The sequence below is a fragment of the Corvus moneduloides genome, chromosome 5 (assembly GCF_009650955.1).
Source record: "Corvus moneduloides isolate bCorMon1 chromosome 5, bCorMon1.pri, whole genome shotgun sequence".
In the NCBI taxonomy this organism is placed as follows: Eukaryota; Metazoa; Chordata; class Aves; order Passeriformes; family Corvidae; genus Corvus; species Corvus moneduloides.
In genome coordinates, this window is record NC_045480.1 from 15,333,619 (window position 1) to 15,353,952 (window position 20,334).

At 42.8% G+C, this 20,334-nt stretch overlaps 1 protein-coding gene across 18 annotated transcripts in view; it reads right to left on the minus strand.

The window, feature by feature from the left end:
• PROM1 (prominin 1) overlaps positions 1 to 19,839 on the minus strand; it is a 72,716-nt gene extending 52,877 nt beyond the window's left edge. For 5 of the 18 annotated variants that reach the window (XM_032108703.1, XM_032108701.1, XM_032108698.1 and 2 more), the window contains exons 1-2: positions 19,551 to 19,835; positions 11,909 to 12,322 (exon numbers count right to left, since the gene is read on the minus strand). In XM_032108703.1, coding sequence (XP_031964594.1) covers positions 11,909 to 12,128 — 220 coding nt within the window. In that variant the 5' untranslated portion in view covers positions 12,129 to 12,322; positions 19,551 to 19,835. Of the gene's footprint in view, positions 1 to 11,908; positions 12,323 to 18,368; positions 18,532 to 18,933; positions 18,958 to 19,217; positions 19,312 to 19,550 lie in introns of those variants that run through there. The other 13 variants (XR_004240082.1, XM_032108693.1, XM_032108687.1 and 10 more) reach the window with 8 other exon arrangements.
• Between the last annotated feature and the right edge of the window lie 495 nt (positions 19,840 to 20,334).

The following is a 20,334-nucleotide window of genomic DNA, read 5'->3' on the forward strand; positions in this document are numbered from 1 at the left end:
CAACAGGGGAGAATTACATAGATAATACCAATGATCAATTAGTAACTACTTTATTGCTATCTCATTCTCATGTATAAAACAGTATTTCGGTCCATTCCTGTTCATCTGTAATAAATAGAGTCAATGGACTACATCCACACTGAACAGTTCAGAACTTCTCTGAATATAGGTCAATTAGTCTGAAATGAATGAATTAAAATTACTTCAAACTTGTTTGTTTTCCTAATTATGAGTCACACTAATGAATATCTCCCACAAAGCCAAGAAAACCAGGAAAGCCTTTCAGACTCAACAGAGACAAAAACCTTCCAAGTATCTTAAAGCAAGTTTTATGGCAAGTTCAGTTTATTGACATTTTAGAATACTTGCTTTGACTTGAGTGGAGCTTTGGTTGCTTCCCCAAAGCCTCAAGCCAATAGCCTCTACCAGGGTCAGATTTGGCTCCCACTGAAGAGGTCTCCTTCATAAAGTAACCCAAGGATACCTTTGGTCCCCTTTACTGTCCCTACCTCCATTACGGCTCTGCTCACTCTTGCTGTTCTAAATCCCACAGCATCGCTTCTCTCTGGTTCCACTGCAGAGCAAGGTGAGAGCTCAGGAATGCTGATGGCTGAAGAATCCATCATGCACAGTTGGTGACTGCAGAGAGGGAGGGCCCTGACACACTGCTCATCCCATGTGCTCTGTCCTGTCTGTGCAGAGCAGGAAGAAAACTCACTCTGTAGGACAAGTGGGAAGTCTCATAGACAAGGAGATCTTCCCAATTCCCACACAATAAGAGATCACTTTGGTCCACAGAAAAGGAATCTAATCCAGGCATTCACTCATATAGTCTAGACTATTCCTTTCCAACTTCAGATTGCAAAGCTTCACTCCCCTCTTCACAATATTTTCCTCAGACAGACCTGGGACACAGCCCTTGTCCTTAACTAAGAAACACCCAGCCTCCTTAGATAATTTCTCCCCCCTCTTTTTAGGCAAGGTCTCTCTCTATACAATTAACTTTTTTTTTTTCCCCATTGAGTTACTGGGAACATCAGGTTGATTCCGCTTCCACCCTCCCGTTCCTTGCAAGAGGCCATTCCGACCCTCTTGCCTTTGAGCACAGCTCCTGAACAACACACTGATCTTCCCTTGCTTCTGTAGCCCACACACAAGATCACCTATTTCCATTACAGATGTGGTGAAAGGAAATTCTCTGTTCAACCACCTGTCTATTCACGTGCATTAAAGAATAATGAGCAAAAAATCACCATGCCTTCTGGACAAGAAAAAAAGGCAAGTAAGAAAGGAACTTTGCTGCTGTACCTCACCACTGACCTGCAAAACAAAGCCATAGAAAGTATTATTCCACAATACCCAGAATAACTTGATTGAATGGAGGTCAAAACCCAACAAATACATACTAAACTGCTTAAGTATTTTACCTTCTCATCTGCTTTGGCAATCTGTCTTGTCACCCTCTTCTGCCTTCTGTATACAGTGTCCTCTCATCAGCAGGATCACTGTCCATTCCCATTCTTTGACTGCATTCTTTAATTACATGTTGTTATCCTACAACACTCTGGCTGTCACAAAATCCAACAACACACAATATGACACAAGCAAAAACACAGTAAATACATTTTTAAGGTCTCGGCAGACCGGTAAAGCATATGCTGCTTTATTTATAATTGAAAGGACAAGCTACCAGACCACCTAGAAATGCACCTTAGATTATACTGCATGCAGTGCGGGACAACGTGAGAGAGAGCAGGCAGCAGAGATGCAATATGAAGCAGATAATGAAGAGATGAACAGCCATAAGCAGGGCTGAAACTGCAGGAGTGGCCTAACAGGGAGAGCTTTAGCTAGAGCACAGGTAGGACTGAGCATGGTGGAACTGCTGAAGACAACGAATTGCACAGCAGCAACAGCTTCCAAGGTAACTAGAACGTGAAATTAAGGAGAGTCCCACCCTTCCTCACAGGAAATAACATTGGGCCACTGAAGAAATAAATTATACAGCAGTGGATCAGATAAGACTAACAGTCAATGAACTTCGTTCTGAACACAAAAATGTTCCCCACTTTCCAAAAATGGAAGCTATTAGTCAGGAAGACCAAACAGGTAATTGAAGTCTTCCACAGAAAATCTTCACACCTTAGAGCTGCCCCAAACTTGAGGTTATTACCTTGAGGTTACTCTTTAGTGCAGCCACATTTTCTGTTTAGGCACATTCTGCTTTCCATTGACATGCACTGACAACATTAAAGAGCCTGGCCAAGGAAAATGTTTGAAGAAAAAAAGAAATAGCCACAATATCGACCGTTACAGGATGCATGGAAAGAAAAACTTCTTTGAAAACAAGCTTTGCAGGGGCTTTCTAGTTGTTCCTCAGTACAAAGAAAGTTCTGTTCTTGCTGAAGTTTTGGAAGAAGAAAAAAGACAGAGAAGCCTTTAGAAAAATCCTTCCTTAGGAGGCTGCAATGAATTTGCATGCATCATGCAGACACAAAATGAAGTCGAAAGCTTTGAAGAGGTATTCCACACAGAAAACTGCATTCTGTCTTTTTCTGAAGGCAACAGAACTTCTGTAGCACACTGTTTCTGCCACGACAGCTATTTTTTGCCACTTGCTTTGTTGGCAGTAGCTACCTCAAGCTCTCCCTAGGCCACCATCTGGTAAGGATTTACAACAGATTACAAGCAAAGATTTAACTTGCTGCACTGTACGTTTGTCTGGTTTAGCACACTGCACAGGCTGAGCAGCTTCTTGATAGATTGGGTTGTGTAGACATACTGGACTTGTAACTTTGATCAAAGCAGTAAATAGACCGTATGAGCACCATTTTTCCTCTTCCTTTATCTCCTCAGGAGTTGCTGTAAACTGAGGAAAGCACAGAAAATCCTCTCTTGCATAACTTGGATTATTGGAAATATGAACACAGATAACTAATTGGGAATGACATGCTGGAGCCCTGCTGACCAGATTACCTCAGTGACTGTCATTCTGGCAGCTTCCCTGAGACTCCTCAGAATTCCCTTCCTCTGCTTCCCCATTTTTGCAAGGGCCACAACTTTCCATGTATGTTTGATAACTGGGGCATACACATTGGTTCAAAGTACTACAGGGACCACTGGCTCACTCAAAAATTAAAGCAAAAGTAATGGTTGCTACTCTGAAGACAGCTAATTAGGCCTGATGCTTGGATTTATTCAGTACAGGTACAGCCAGGCATCTTTCAGCTGAGTTAAACAGCAAAAGCAATACTTAATAGTAGTAACAATATTCACATTCACAACTGTAATCACATTTTAAAGTTCACCAAAATAAAATAATTTGGTATATTTTCAGTCAAAAGAAAGATCCTAACTACGTTATGATGCAATACAACTCATAATTTAATCACACAAGTGTTTTTAGGTAAGAAATCTATGTGATTATTGAAAAATGGTATCAAAGTAGGTTTGTGGGGCTTTTTTTTATAACCAGCAGGCTTACACTAAAATGTATATACTTGGTCTGCTTGAATGGCTCGCTACCCTCCACGCCTCCAGAGCTTCCCCATTGGCTCCCTCTCCCTAGTCCCGCCTTTGTACCGCCCCCGTGCCCTCAGATCATTGGTTCCTGATGCTCGCCCGCTCCAGTACAAAAACCCTGGACCCTGAACGGGTCGGTCTCTTTCGCCTCTGGTCTCCCTTGGCAGCAGGATGCAATAAACCATCATCCGTGAAATACCATACGGGAGAGCCCTCCTGACTCTTTGCTTCTGATAACGCGTGAGCTATCCGGCTTGAATGTGTGTGTGTGAATCCGTGCCTTACAGCTGCGCGGGTGAAAGGAGTGAGCTTGCTGCAGTGCTATACTGCACCCACCGGAACGATCCCATTGCCAGGGATATTGTCAGGAACTTCTTAGCCAAAGTCCAAGTTTGGGAGGCCACTTAACGCAGTCTGGTGGGTGCAGTACACTGGCTGACATTTGTGGCACCTGGTTTCTCTTCTAACATGTAGGTAACTCAATTTGGAAAAAGGAAGAAGTATACTCAAAAGCTTTAATACATGTATGGAAAAATTTAATATTGTTAAAAGGATTACAAAACCCACTGAAATTAATACTTACACATTTATTTTGTTCCAGCAATTTTTGAATATTGCGTATTCACTTGGAAAAGACACCACTTCGGTTAAGATCTGAAAGTTACACAGACCATCTTGAGAGGCAAAAACAATAGTGAGAAAAAGGAGAGGAAAAAATACTGACTGTCATCATTTTCAATGTAATGAAGCATTGACTACAAGGACTGTGGAAAGATCTGTTGCAAAGATCTATCAAGCTGTCCTTACTTCAGCTGACATCATTCAAGAAAAAGCCATCACTGAACAAGACTTAGGAGTTTGTTTTTCTGTGAACAACCACCTAAGCAAATTATCAGACAAACATAAGAGGGCTAGGCTGTGCTATCTTATTATGATGGTCTGTAACAAAGAAAAGAGCGGCTCAAATGACTGCTTTTCCAATAGCAGGCAGTCTCTGTACAGTATTTCACATAATTAACTCAAAATGCTCCATAACAGCCAAGATGATGAAAGACCTGAGAAGTCCCTTAGAAGGTTGTGAAAACATAATTCCAGTAAGTTCAGTGACATCTCCCCCCGTCTCTCTCCCCATCAGTTCCAGAGCTACAAGTTAGAAATGAGAATGAGGTTCAGCACTATGTGGATAGCCTGTAAAAATTAACTGAAGAGGCAGGATGGACAGCAAAGTAGTAACCACTGCTAAGCTGAGAAAAGGATGGTGCCTCAGCAGAGTTGCCTGAAAACCCATAAGATGTTTGCAGTTGCTGGTAATTTTCGAAGAGGTTCACCCAAGGTGCACATTACCAGACAATATGGCTGATCCAAAAGCTGTTCTGTCCCACCTTGTTGCTGCCTGTTCTGATCTTCCCCTCCCCCCTCCCAAAGACATGTGCTCTGAGCTCCTTTGTTCCAAGCGCGGGCAAAGTCAAATGTAACTCAGACTCTTCAGCAGTGTCTGATTGGCCGCTCACCCCGGGTCCGCCCCCAGTCCGCCCCTTTCCCCTTCTCCTAATAAAGATGGTCGAGGGGAGACAAACGCCCTCTCTCAGCTCAGCTACTTTCCTGTAAACATCTCTAGTCGTCTGTCTCATTTGAAGGCTTCTAACTGCAGGGAATTGAGCGAGCAGGGAGCTATATTTCTCCCTCTTTGCTTCTGCTGATGGTATTTGCTCTGCAGCTGATTCAGGTACCGATTCTAGAGCTACTAAAGTGCTAGATCGCCCTTGCTACCTCTCAAGGCTGCTCGAGGCTTTCTAAGGCATTGAAATACAAGCGCTAGCCGGTATAAAGCTGAAAAGATACCTTCCACACCACCTCTCACTATAGAAGATGGTGCAGATATGCTCTGCAAGTCTCAAACAAGCTATCATGCTTTTAGTGGTACTAAAAGTACAGTAATGGTAATTATCTAAATATATGCATTTCTAGAACACGGTAACTTTGCTTTTTTTCTTTAAAAATATGCAAACCCCACCAATGAAGACTCTTTACTTAGAATGACAAACAAACAAGGCCATGTTCACTCACAATACCATACGGTACTCACACCCTTCCCTTCCTCGTAGCCAGCACCTCTGGATTTAGTTGCATCCAGAACTTATCCCCTGTGCCCTGAAGCAGGGAATGCCGCTCATCAGCTCTCTGGTTATACCTTTTGTCTCCCTCTAACATCCCCAGGCAAACAGAACATGGTCAGGACAGTTTTAAGGACTGTCCATGCTGTAACTATCAGCAGGTTTCCTGAGTTCCTCAGTACTCCATACCAAATATGCTCAACTCACTTGCCAGAGATGTTCCCACAGACATCATGTAGTCATCTCATTTGGAAGGGGGAGAAGGCAGTTTAGAGTTGGCAGATATGAGCTGTCTTAATACCGCACAAATGTAAGCCTATTTAATTTATGATTATTATGAAACTCCAAGAGGCATGGCTGTCTGAAGTACCCTGCAGGAATTACCACAGCCATCTGTGCTAATGCCACTTTGAAGTGCCCTTTCCATGGAAAGTAATCCAATGCCCTCAAATTCTACCTGAGGTTTGTTTTTGTCAGTTTCTCCCTTCTGTCCTAACAGTGTTAAAATTGTAAAGTTGAACTGATGTTTTCCAATTGCTGTCAAAGTATGTTTTTTCACCTAGGCACAGCTGGCAGGCAGTATTATACCAGATCAGGGCAAGCACTGAGGATACTCTAGAGAAAGGATTCCAGATGAGCATAAAGACCAAGAATTGCAGATGATCAGCTAAGCAACACTGATTTAAAAATTACTTCTGTATTTTCCACATAATACCTGTCTGCAAAAGAGATTCTTTGTTGATGTAATCCAAAAGAAGTGGGCAGGAAGACATCAGAGAAGCCTTAACATTTGCAACTGTAGTTTTCTGTGATAGCCTCTAGTAGATAATCTATGTAAGCCTCCCCTCCCTAAAACCTATCTCCTCCCTGCCAGCAGAAAGTCCTTTTGATAAGCAATCTGTTAGCCTGCCATTTTGAATAAATCAGGGGAAAAAGAATTACTTTTCTGGTGCCTAAGAAAATTAAAAAGCCAGACTTAAATCTGCTTCAGAAATGTTCTCAGGCTGTTCCTCATTTACATGGGCATGTCATCAAGCAGAGCAGCTCTTAAGTTCCCAACATGAAATGAGCAGTGATTTTTTTAAACACTATTTCCTTAAATGTATATGAGTGGGCAGAGAAAAGAAGAGGCTAAATTATCTCATATCTTCCTGCTGCTCCATCTTCCCCTGTATTTCCAACATTACACACAAGAAATTTCTTTCAGTGTATACACCATATTACCAAGCAAAGGAGCACTGCTATCCCAGTTCCCCACCACCACTGTGTATAACACCTGTCACTGCATTTTGCAGTGTACCTGTCACACCTGCATTTTTGATATACACACTTCAGCCACTATTCTAAATTCACACTACAGCTCTACTCACAGCTGTGGAAAAACACCAGAGGGATGTGGTGAAGGCACTGACTGTCACTTGACAACAGAAATTAGCCAATCTAACAGCTAACTTACTAATGGGTTGATACTGCTCTTTCCCTCTTCTCAGTTCCTGCACAGTTCTACCTGGGCTCCCAACCCAGCTCCAGGATGTAAGCTTCAAGAAAACTAACCCACATGCATGGGGGGTAGCTATCAAACACTAGCTCAAAAAAGCAGTATAACACATCCAAACAAAAACTGAAACTTCACACAACTGGAAAAAAGGATATCCTAATTTATGTTTTTATGAAACATCATAATGGCTACAGGTACCTGTGCAAAATTTTATGGTGCTGGACTGCAGCACCTGCAGAGTCAGAGCCGCAGCACCGTCCTTTAACCTCATGCAGACATGCCTAACCTTCCTGGGAAAATCTTAAGTTTAAAAATAAAAGGGCACTACTAACTATATATAACTGAGCTTATTTCCAAGATCCAGACACATGCATTTGTTTTTGTAGGGGAGCTGTGGAAGACTAATAGGCAGAGAATCTAGCTTCACACACACACACAAAAAGTAATTCTGCCTTACTGAGTTTAAGTGAGGGGGTGATAAAGTGTTTTGATTACTTGCTTTAGAACCTCACACTCAACACAGCCAGTAAATTTCAAAAGTCAGTATCCTAGGAGCTCATCAAACCTACCCAAAACAACAGGGTTTTCCTGTGCATTTTCTATTACAGCTATACTAACTACAGATACAGTTTATTTTCAGATCAAGTTACAAGTTTCTTCTTTGAAATATCTGGGAATAATTTAATTGCTGAATACACTCACGTGCTTTATTACTGAGATAACACAAGACTAACTTGCTGAACTTCACAATCTGCAGCTGCTTTAAAGGCTGACTAGATGAGGAGAAAGAAAGACCAAAATGGGTCAGACACAGGATGTGATATTAAAATATTCAAGTTCTGACCTTCAGTCTGATTAAACTGTTCAGCAAGCAAGATTCCACAGTCAGAAAGATTTGAAAGATGTAGTCCAGATCTAAAAATCAGCTCATTTGTGTTCCCCATAGCAAACAGTACATTTAACTCTTCATACTATCTTTTGCCCAGAAAGTACCTGCATTCAACAGTTGATTTTTATGTAAAAGTTGTACTCCCACTTCAGCAGAAACGCTTACCTACAATGTAAGTCAGAAGCTGGAGAAAAGCAGTTGTAACTTTACTAGTTAAGTTGTCCTGCAGTATGTTCAGGTACCGTAGGGTAAGGTAAACAGGCTTGTAAGTTTTTGTCTCATTTCACCTAAAAATAGGAGCAGGAGCTTTATTATTCCCAGCTTCTTTCCTTTGTGAACTCCTCATATTTCTGTTACAAGACACTAGCTGTGAAGCCGAAGACTTGTTGGGCACATCCTGCTGGCAACTGGAATCTCAGATTAACATCCTCTTACTGCAACTAACAACTGTTTCCATGGGAACAAAGACAAAACTATGATAATTCATAGCAGCCACAGCATCATACTGACCATGTCCTGTCCATACCAAGTTCACATCTGAAGGTTTCCAACACAAAAGACGACAAGCACCACCTCACAACCATGAAGTGACAACTTTATAAATAAATCAATGCTGCAGCTTATGACAATTTCTACATAAGAAAAACTGATTATTTATTTTGTTAGATGTCCTCTTTCTTAGATAAGTAATAGAAGCAACTATAATTTTCCTATTATCATCTCTTTATTTTAAGTGGTATTATTAACAAGAAAGAAAACGATGCCTCTGTCTTAAACAGTCCTCAACAAAAGGAGTAGCAGCGCAATCATTACCATGGAGGAACAAAGGCACACTGAGATTGAAGTGACCTGCTGAGCCTCAGGTAGCAGACCAGTGACCAGTCTTTTCCTCTCCAGTGTTATCATTAACTCGAAGTGGAGGCTGCTTCCCTGAATAAGTTTACACTTAAGTAAACTCACTCCCATTTCCAGCAGTACATATTTGACTGGTGGCATTGAAAGCAGAATCTATTTAGACTCACTGAAGCACTGCAATCAGATATCCTAATTCATTTCTTCTGAGCTAGGTTCTTGCCATATCCAAGGAGCACAGTGCTGGTCTTAAAAGATTCAGCAATTTAAAAAAACTTAAGGTGTTACAGTTCCTTGCCCTGGTTCTGTTACAGTACTTTACGTAAGAACTGTATTTAATCCAATTAATAACTTACATATTAAATCTAAACTTAAAAGTTGTACTTCCACAAACTTGATGGCATGAACAAATTTAGAAGGGAATAAATAATTACTTATCTAGATGTAACTAAAAGCAAACCATCTTATAAAATGTTTCTTGACTGATTTTTTTCATTAAATGAAGTGATCCCTTTCAACTGTTGAGACTTAGCAGCATGAAATTAAGAATAACGTTTCCCAAAGACTCTCATGTACTTCCTATTTTGTTTTATCGTAGCAGTATAAAGCTCACACTGGCTTTCTTCCTAAAAGGCATACTTTAGACTGAAGGAGTATGAATGTTATCTTGTAACATATTCAGCACCATCAGAGCACTATTGCAAGATGACTTGCAAAGGCAGGAATATCTATATGCAATTAGACAATCCTATGACTTCTTTTCCTCCCAGCTAAGAGTACTAATAGATTAGAAAACTGAACATTGAGTACTTCCAAGTATTAGAAAAAATACAGGACTACTAAGATCAAAGGTCTAAGTGATTGCTGCCAAGGCTTGCACACAAATGATACTTTTCTATGTTGTGGTTATATGCAATACACTGGGGCATCAACCTGGAGCTAACTCTTCTGGAGCACCAGTCCCATTAGAATGATGAAGTTTGAAATAGAAACATCAAAAGGCTTGCTTTCTGTGCCCATTTGTCATTACGCTTATTTTCATCTCTGAATCAGAATTAACTCTATTTCAAGCCGGAATTTAAAAAACCAAACCAAACAAAACAACCATTTTAAATATGTAAATACACCATTAATACGCTGAATGTGAAAATAGAACAGCATATGGCAAAAGAGATTATGGGGATTAGCCAATTAAACAGTATGACTCAAACCGACATGATCCATCAAATCTGTATTTCGCAGTGAAGTATGAGGGGCCATGGGAACACGACTTCACCTAATGCAAAAAACAAAGCCAAAGCTCTGAAAAGAACCGATTTGGCAAAAAGTATCTTCAAGGAAGTAAGAAGAAGTATGAGATGTTCAAAGCTTACAAGCTAAGAACATTTACAAGCTAATTTACTTTTGGATGTCTTCTTTAATGCTGGAGTTCACAATACCTACTTGACGTAGAACTTATTAAGAGCAGTCCCACAGGACAATAACCTTGATCATAAAGTCTATACTCACTAATTATTCACATGCTTAGGACACAGGACATTAATTCTGACATACAAGATTACAGACCAAATTCTTGGTAATATACAAACACAGTAACCGTCTCAGTGAAATCAAGTTTCCACAATCGTAAGAGAACAAAATATTCAAGCAGGGCTTCAGGCAGAGTGGAGGCCTGCTTTAAGGAGCTGCATGCAGATGGCAATCCTCACCATCAGGTCTCACAGAGATGCAAATAGTTCACCCACATGTTTAACAGAAGCAAAGAGGCAAAAGAAGCAGAGGTATCCGGAAACAGTGCTTCCCAAAGGTGAGATTACTGTCACCTTCATGCAGCTGCCCTCATTACACCTTGTGTAAGACTTCCTCAGAAGACAGATCCTGCAGGAAAACAGGCCAGGATATTCTGCTGGTTAACCCCTGGGACTCTGAGCACTTGTCTAAATAGAATTCATTCATTCAAGTTCAGTTGAGCTCATTCTTCTATAGTTATGTCAGAGATGCACAAAGAAATGTCAAAAATCCAAGCAAACAGCAGTTCACAGATATACATGCATGTGACCAACCAGACTAAAGAATTTAAGGCTTTGTATTCCTAAAAGTTTAAGCGAATAAATTGAAAGCTGTATTACAAAATAATATAAACACCTTTTATACAGGTTTTATATGTTGCTATATTCCAAAAGGAATCAGTGAAAAACCGAAGTCCTTCTTAGATTTAATTCAAGGTTCACCTTGATATAACTTAAATGCCAGTATTATACCAACACATTAGCACTTTTAAGAGCTAAATGAAACAAAAAGCATGTTGAAAAGTTAAGTTGATAAAACTACCACATCCACAAAAACACTATTTCCAAAAGCACCTTTTAATCAATGAAACCTCAATAAGGTTGCACATACTTCTCCAACATCTTAAGTTTTCCTTTAGAAGGAACAGCTTAGTAGGAAATGAATGGAAAAAAAAAAGTCTCATTAAAACAAGTGCAGTTTCAAGTCTTAACCTGACAGCTTTTAGAGGAACAAGAAGCTACACAAGGCTCGGTAATGGAACTGCCCTTACATAAAACTTGACCATGGATGCACATATGTGGAAACAAATGAAATTTATTTCAAATTTCCTGTGCTAAATCTTATAATATTGTAACCACCTGTTTATCACAATATGCAAAACTCAGAGAGCTGTCCCTTATGGATTTAACGTTAAATACAAAGCAGCTTATCCCCTACTTCTATCTCATGCTGTTTCAGTTAAGAAGACAAGCCTCAAATGCATCAGTGACAGCTTTGAGATATGTAAGCAAAGTTCCGTGAAATTTCACCAACATTTCATTTTCATTAACAACCTCCTCCCCATTATGCTTAGCAGAAAAATATTATTTTACACAGAACTGTACACATTTCCTAGCCGTAACACATGCTACTTACAAAGTCCTTCATATAATTTACTTCCTAATTATGGCCTTGGTATCTACAATAGGGTGAACACATCAATAGCAAATCTGTATTTTAAACAAAAGTAGTTTATCTGCTTACCTTGAGGAAAAGAATTTGGCTGCACTAAGTACAGGAATGCATGTACTATTTTAAACAAAATTCCTATTGCCCCAGGTTCATGGTATGCACCCGTATCATACGTCTTGGCTGGTACAAATCCAAAATCCAAAGTTCCAGGAGGTGGTTTGTATATAGGCTGTACCTCTGAAATAGTACTTCCACAAAACAGCAGCAGCAGCAAACAGAGTTCCACTGCCATAGCGAGCAGTATTCATAAAACTGGAGGTAGAGATATTTGTCCGACCAAGTCTAGAAATCTTCCAAACATTCACTTGGGGGGTAGCTTTCTAACCAGGAGAATGCTGGTACACTCTCACACCTTCAATTCTTAAATGTATTTTTACTTCCGAGTGGTACAGCAGCCTCTTGTGGAAATGACTCAGCGCACCATCTCTGGCAAAAAAAAAGAAACAGCTCATTAAGGTGTGTGCAAGCAAATAGCAAAGTGCAAGACAACCTGCAATCTTCTCTGGAAATTGAACATATCAACAGTTGCAAAAGTGAGCCAGATAGGACAGGAAAGAAAAAACTGCTGAGGTTTGCGAAGACTATGTTATACTACATACACTGTACTTGAAAGAGGTGGAAAAAACAATTATGCACAGTTCCAGGTCAGTGAGTTTTCAAAAACAAAGCAGAACTTCGGTACAGCTCCAAGGGAAACAAAACTAAAGAAGCAGTGTATGAACTGCACTTCTGACTAAGTACAATATGTCATGTCACAACAATTACACAATGCTTTTAATTACCACCTGATGGTTCTATAGTCGATGACAATTATTACAAGTCATACTCTGTATTCTTTAATCTACACCTTTTAGCAAAACCTGCAATCGTAGATACTCTTAACTGTCTTCCAAGATTGAGGAAAAAATAATGTATCATTGAAGTTACCAAAACAAAACAAAAAAACCCCAAAAAACCCAAATCAACAAAACATCACCCTCTTGACAGATGACAATGGGTGTCAGCAATTACCTTCTATTAATTCAAGCTATCTCAAGGCTCTCCTTAGGAATTGAAGAAGTCAACAATTTTTATTTACAGCTTGCTAAAGCTGACTGTCATTAAGATAACTTTGGATGGTTATACATGTTTAAGAACATTCTGAATCTACAAAATCACAGGAGCCTGATCTACCACTACTTAAGAAATGTCAACAGACACACCCCTGGGCTTCCAACAAATCAAGCGACCACATCTTGATCTACAAGAACCCAGGTAAGACTCCTCCACTTCAGCGTGCAATAGCAGCCTCTGAGGAAACAGACCGAAACCAACCAAATAGAAGGCAACAGAAAAGCTGCTGCCCTTCTCTGATTTTGGAAGCTGCACACACTTGATGAGCGTGCCAGTGAGCACCACACCGACTTTCCCAGCCACCGGGCCAGCTTCTCTTTGGGATGCCTTTGGTGATCCCCCAGAGAGCCACTGACTGGGCTGTGCGGGAACTCACTGCTCATGACAAGACACCACTTCCAGCTGGGGAGCACCAAGCACCAACTGCCTTTCCCAAGCACAGCTGGGCCTCTGCTGCCCTTTTCAGCAGCACTACTCAAGAGAAATGCTTTCCGTCTCCACCTTGGTGTTCAGACCATTCACTGGCAAGGAACGACAGCAAAATAACACAAACACCTCATGGCTTCAGTCAGTCCAATGCTACACCAATACCTTGACTTCCAAGGTACTTCCAGGTCAAAGAGATGCTGAAGACAGAAGACTTAAAACCTATAGTGAGACTTAAATCTCTCCCATGCTTTACAGTCTCTGGTAAAACACTAGCTACCTTTCTGAAAACCAGTACTTTGCAAGAAGTCAAAATCACATTGTAAGCTTGTTTAGTAGTCTGTGCTGCACTCAAAAGATAGATCAACAAAAATATGGAATAAAGGAATACCAGATCAGATCAAAGACCTAGAGACAGTTTTGTTTCTCCACTGTTCAAATGAGTTAAGAGGGAACACTCGAACCTGTCTTTCCTCCTCATGGCTTGTGAAAACCAAGAAGAAGGAACAGTAATAATGCTGTGATTAGCACAATTATCCAACCCTTATTCAAAAAGGTGATGTTAGCAACCACTCTGAAATATGCTTAACACAAGCACACAGTAATTTAGAACACATAATACCGTGATTATTTCCCTATCTGGAAAAGAATGTTCTGTTAAAGATTAATGAAAGAAAAACAAAGTTCAGATCCAAAATATTAATTTTCCTCCTTTAATTTTTTACTAAGACTAGTTTTCTTCAGCCTAAAACATACTTTTAAGTGAAATTTTATCATATGCACATCTTGCTCTGAGGCTGGACACAGAAATGGTCAGAGAGTGAAAACTGCTTAGGCTGCATTTTATTATCAAATCTCCAGAAACTCTACAGCATAAAATATGACAAGACCACAACTAGGTGAAAAAAAAATTATTTTGCCTTTATGACACAACAGTGAAAATTGTGCAAGTTTGATACACTACTGCTCTGATGCCAAAATACTTTTTGCTTTTATATATATTCTTCATATATATTCATAACTCTGTGGACTTTTATTGTATAGTTACATAGTTTCCTAGCTAAATCCAGTACTTTTCCTATTAGACAAATTCCCGAAGGCCTGTTCTAACCTTGCTTCTTCTGGGAAGCAAGACCGAGCCACCTTCCCAAGACATTTTCTCATGTTTTAGACAAAAAAAAGGTAGAGCTAGTAGCAAGGAAGGGGGGGCTTCAGAGGGGATCAAACCAAGAGGGGAAATGACTTCATTAACTGTTCTTCTAATTGGGGATTCTTGTCAACTATGCTAATTTGCTGAACTTACAAAAGTGTAAAAGCCCTCTATCACGTGTGCATTTTTGACACATTTTCAGCATGAATGTTGGTGTGCTGTGCACCTGGAGGGATGTTGATTAAACAGTAACCACTTTTTATCACCTTAACCTTGTTTGGCTCTTGATTTTAGGGGCTCAAAGGCAACAGTTCAATTTGTTCTCCTTAAAAAGGGCTTTGAACAATTTTCTAAGTCAGGTTTAGTTTTCTAGAGATTTCTGAAGTACAGTTGCAACATTTCAGTGAGTCAGGAGAAAAAGCTCACACATGCTAACTGAGCCTTGATTCCAAAAGTTAAGGAAACTGATACAAAAGCATCCATTTCAGGGAAATGTTAGGTGTGGTTGTGAAAGATGAAATTGAGAAGAAGATGACTTCTCTAACTGGTGTCTTAAGGCAAAGCTCTCTGTAGTGTGCTCTGTTATCTATTTCTGCCCTCTCTCTAGTCTAGTATAAAGTTGTCCTGGGTTGCAGTGTATTCTATTACCATCCTCATGAGCTGTTGAAATCAGGTGGGGCAGTGTCTCCTTGCCTCCTCCCCCCAGACTATCTTTCTGTTAATGGCCCATCATTGTCCTGCCGCATGACTCAGAGATAACTCCCTCCGGACCATCTTCTGTTAATGAGCCTAATCAACACTTGGCCTCATGACCCATTACCCCATTGTGAGATGCTCCACCCAGAGGGAGGAACCAAGCATCCCATCGTGGATATAATCTGAGATGCTGAACACCAGAGACGCCATTCCACTGGATTTCCAGAGGACAGGAGCTACACGGCCACCACTGGAACTCCTGAGGAAGAGCAGACCCTTTTCTACAGTATCACCGCTTCAGAGGACTGCAGCCACCATTCTACCAGACTGCTAAAACAGGGAGTCAGGATGTATCTTGACTCTGTCAGTCTGAACCAGTGTTCTCTTATTTATTTTTTTTTCCTTTTCTTTAATTTCCCCATTAAATTGTTATTCTGACTTGGTGCCTCCCACTGGTTTGTTTTCAAACTAGTACAAAAGTACACACAACTTTTTTTGGTAAAATTTAAGACAATTTAAAGTCTATCTTATTGCACAAACAGGCAAATAAAACACTGTTAAAATGTTCTCCCAATATAGGAAAACAATCACTACACCTGCCATAAATAAGTAGTCATGTATTAACCAAGACAAAGTGGGCAGTTTTAAGACAAGGACACTACTGAAATTGCAAGGACACTCCGTGTGCTGCAAAAAAACCCAATATTCTGCTAAGTGGAGAAATGTAAGTCTCCAACTCGACATAGTTTTCAGTCAAGCTTTTATAAAATTCAGGTGAGTTTCCTGCAAATCAAAGGATCTGCAGAATTATGACCACATGTTCTTCCTCTCTCTTTGCTGGCAAATATATCATAGTAAACATGGTATATACAATCTTACTGGACAATTCCTCCAGATTGACACCAGTTCTTCTCTATACTACATAAAACACTAATATTTTCAGGGTTACATTAATAATAATAATAATCAGGAACTTGCAGAAACACTATTAAACCTGTAACTTAACATGCCTCTTAGCATCTAATATGTATTCAACCTACCTAAAAATAACTCAGATGTAAAAAGCTCCAAGCAGTTCTCCTTTTCTTAATATCTAAAAGAAACTTAGCTGGGAGCATATTTGTAGTTAAATATGCTAGACAAACAGCATTAAAGAGGAAAAATCTATCCATGAAATCTGTAATTCTGAGAACTGCAAGAATGACATACACAGGAGTGACACAAATAAAGAGAACTGAATAGCAGTTTATGCTAATCTTCATTGCAGCATGTGGCCATCTCATTTCCTCAGACACAGTGTGGCATCACTGCAGTCAATGAGTTACAGGAACTGCCAGTACAACTCTCCCCAAGTTCAAGTAAACAGTGAATGAAAAGAAGCTGTGTGAAACTTTGAAATGCTTACAGCAATTATCAAATAAGCTACCAATTTCATTACTACACACCCTGTGAAGTACTTAACAAGTTAAAATGAATTAAAGATTTTCATTATTCTATGTGTGTGGTTTGCAAATGTCCATTTTTAAGACTCAAGCTTTGCATTTTATTCTGTGGTTGACACTAATATTCTATACATACAAGTCACTAAGCATAACTCCTGGGGTTTTAAACACTACCTGTGGAGAACACCATCACCCAAATCTGCAGCAGCATTATCATCTCAGATATATCTTATCCTGTTATTAAAAATACTTTCCAAAACCAACCTCTGCTTTAAGTTTAACAAGGGAAGAGGAAACGAGAGATAGATGCTTTAGTTCAGCAGCTTCCATGATACATCAGCTCTGAATAACAGAACTCAGAGGCAGCATGATGTCCAGGTCTTTGTTCCAATGGGACTGGCCTCCTTCTGTTTAAACACTGCAACCCATGCAAATACAACACTGCAGTGCAGCGATGCAACGATGATTAACCCCGTGAACTGAAATTCAATCAACCAGAGGCTAGACTGCTACAGCTCAATGGGGGAGCCTGCTGGCAGTGAACCAGGATGGGCTGGGATGGTGGTAGACGCAGTTGTCCATAGGAAGCCCACACAAAGGTTCTGAGTACATTTGTTACATTTTTCCAATTACACATTTGAAAATCCAAGTCCACCATCCCCTTGCACCAGTGCCAGCAATCACCAGAAGAGAAATTAGAACAGCCACAAGAACACATTTACAGGCAGACTGAAACTCCTAAGTATGCATAAAAAACCAAACTCAGACCACCACCTTCCCATTCCAGAGACCCCATACAGCAAGCCAAGTTAGATACCGGTAGGTTAAAAAGGTACAGTTTTCTGTTACAAAATCTGCCCTAAGCGTACCAACAATTACAACCTGTTGCCACAGGAGGATTAAGAAGCAAATAAACCTAATAAGCACTAGGGACTGCAGAATAGAGCTTGGCAGCACTGAGAAAAACTAAACAAATAGCATCTTCCACATAAGGCAGCCCTGGTACCCATCTGACTTGCCTGCTATATATTCAAAACGAGTATGTGCTCAGGTCAGGAAAAACTGGATATTCAGAATCCAGTTTGCTTTGAGCAGCTTCTTACTAATTTCAAAATTAATAAACTTAAAAAGCAACATCAAAAAATCCTTCTGTTTTACAAGTCACAGCCATCTGCAAGCAGAAACACACCTGTAAAAATTCCAGGTGAGATACCTTCCCCCAAGCATAAGCAGGTCTGATTTTCAGCTGAGTGCCTAAATATTTAAAGTACATTTTCACTAACCAAACAAAATAATTTATTTAACTTGATTTTAAGTGGTGCATTTACCCCAGTATTCATAGAGCATTCCTTGTTAAATTACTTTTCAGCATCACATAGAACATTTTAAGACACAGTAAGTCCAGCCCATAAACAGGCAGCTTTTGGCAAATGTATACCGATGAGCAGTCTGTACATGTCCCAACACCTAGGTACTGCAACACGACGCACGTTTCCCACTAGCAGCTGAGACCAAGCCTTTCCTTCACCTTCTTTCCAATTACTTGAACTGTAGAGACCTCTTCCTCTAACACGCTGCCTAGTCCTTATCTGCAAACTGCAGAGGAGCGCGGGTACCGCAGCTCTGCCTCTGCGGGAATACCGACCGATGTGGTAGTTTCTTCAGCGGCTCCTCTGCATGTGTGTGCGGAAGACACAGCCCATGTTTACTACCACAACTGCCCCTTCTCCCCAGCTCTCGGATGAGGTCCGCAGCTCACTCCACAGCTCCCCTCTGCTGAGCAAAACCTTTGGCCAGCCCCTGTGGGCTGGCGCGGTCTGCCCAGGTGCACAGCGAGCAGCCACCGGCAGCACCGCCTCAGGGAACTCCTCCGAGGCGGGCGGCATACGCCGCAGCGCTGCCGTGCCGAGCGGGGAGCCGGCAGGAGCGCACGGGCCCTCTCCCCGCTCACATCCACCGCAGAGCCCGGGCTGGGGTTCGCCTCCCTACCCCCACCGCCCCTGACGAGCCGATTTCGAGGACAGCACAGCCCCAGCCCCGTCCCCGTCCGCCTACCCGAGACTGCTCAGGCCCCACTGCCCGCCTCCCCCATCCTCGCCCCGGGCAGGTGCCCTCAGCGCCCGCCCTCCTCCTCCTCCTCCTCCTCCTCCCCGTGGAGCGGCTTCCCCTCTCCCCGGAGATCTCCGGGGCTCTCCCCGCGCAGCTCCCACCGCTGCTCTCTGTTCATCTGCCGGTGGCTCACAGCTGTCCGTCCCCGACCTCTCCCCAGGCGCCGCTGCCACACACGGCCCCCGGGGAGAGAACGCGCACCCCGTGCCCGCCGCCCCGCTCTGCTCGGCGGGCGGGCCCGCCCTGGCTCCCCGCGGACCAGCCGCATCCTCCCCCCGTGCCGCAGCCCCCTTTCCGCGGCCAAACCCGTCCCTCCCGCCATCCCGCTCCCCGGCTTTCCTCAGCACTGATCTGCCCTCCGGCCGCCCCTCTGCCCCCGCCTCACCCCGCGCTCTCAGGGCGCCTCCATCGCGCCGCTCCCACAGGTCGCTCTCCCCAGCGCCTACTGAGCACACCGGGATCTCTTCCGCGGGCAGCCCCATTCCCCCGGGCACCCGCCTCCCTCGACGGCCACCCGCCCCCCTCACCCAGCTTCCCACGGAGCTCCGCCGACCCTCTCCTCCCGCGAGGGAAGGGGCCGCGCTCTCCCGCCCAGGACCTTCTCCCGCCCGCAGCAGGAGAAGGCGGAGGAGCCTTATCCCCGCCTGCTGCCCCCCACGGCCCCGGCGAAGCTGCCCCGGGACCCCTCCTCACGTACCCCCCCGCCCGCAGCACTGACCGGTCGAGCGGGGACAGCGAGCCGGAGGCCAGCACAGCACCGCCCGCTCCGCCTCAGAGCGCCGCGGCTGCTGTGGTGGCGGTGCCGCCCGCGCATGGATTACGGAGGGCGGGCTCTGCCCCGGGCCGGGGCTGCAGGACCACCCCGACAGGCCGGGATGGAGGGGGGAGGAAGAGGAGGAGCGTGAGGGGGTTTAACCCCGGCGGGATGTGCTGGGCGAGAGGAGCTGGAGATAGGGAGATGCTCTGTGCCGTGGCTGGTCCAACACGGCCGAGCGGCTCGGGCTGAACCCGCACCCCTGCGAGTGCGCGGCGATCGCCGACCTGTTGCATCCCGGGCTAGCTCCTGCCCTTTTCCGGCCGGGAGGGGCCTCCGCCACGCCGGGACCCGTGGCTGGGCTCCGCCGAGGCACATCCCTCCTCGCCGTCCCAGACGTGGCCGTGCCATCTTCCCTTGGTCACTTCCTCTGGGGGTTGGTTCGAGGTCAGGCGGGTTTGCTTTTCCCATCAGGATGACTTACTTACCCCATTAGCTTTTGAAAAAAAAAAATCCTGTTTTACTCCTCTCGAGGGGTGTCCTTATTTCCTGATGGGTTTGGCATGTTCTTTAGGGCTGTTATCTATATTCCTAAGTGTTCCCTGTTCCCGAAGGCCAGGGATTTATTAGTAAAATGAGAAGTGTTTTTCTTACAGGTTGCAGTACAGTAACATACACTTTCAAAGGCTGCTGTGCTTTCCTTCTGCGTTGTGCAGATTTTTTGTGCTTTTGATTTTTATTTGCAACT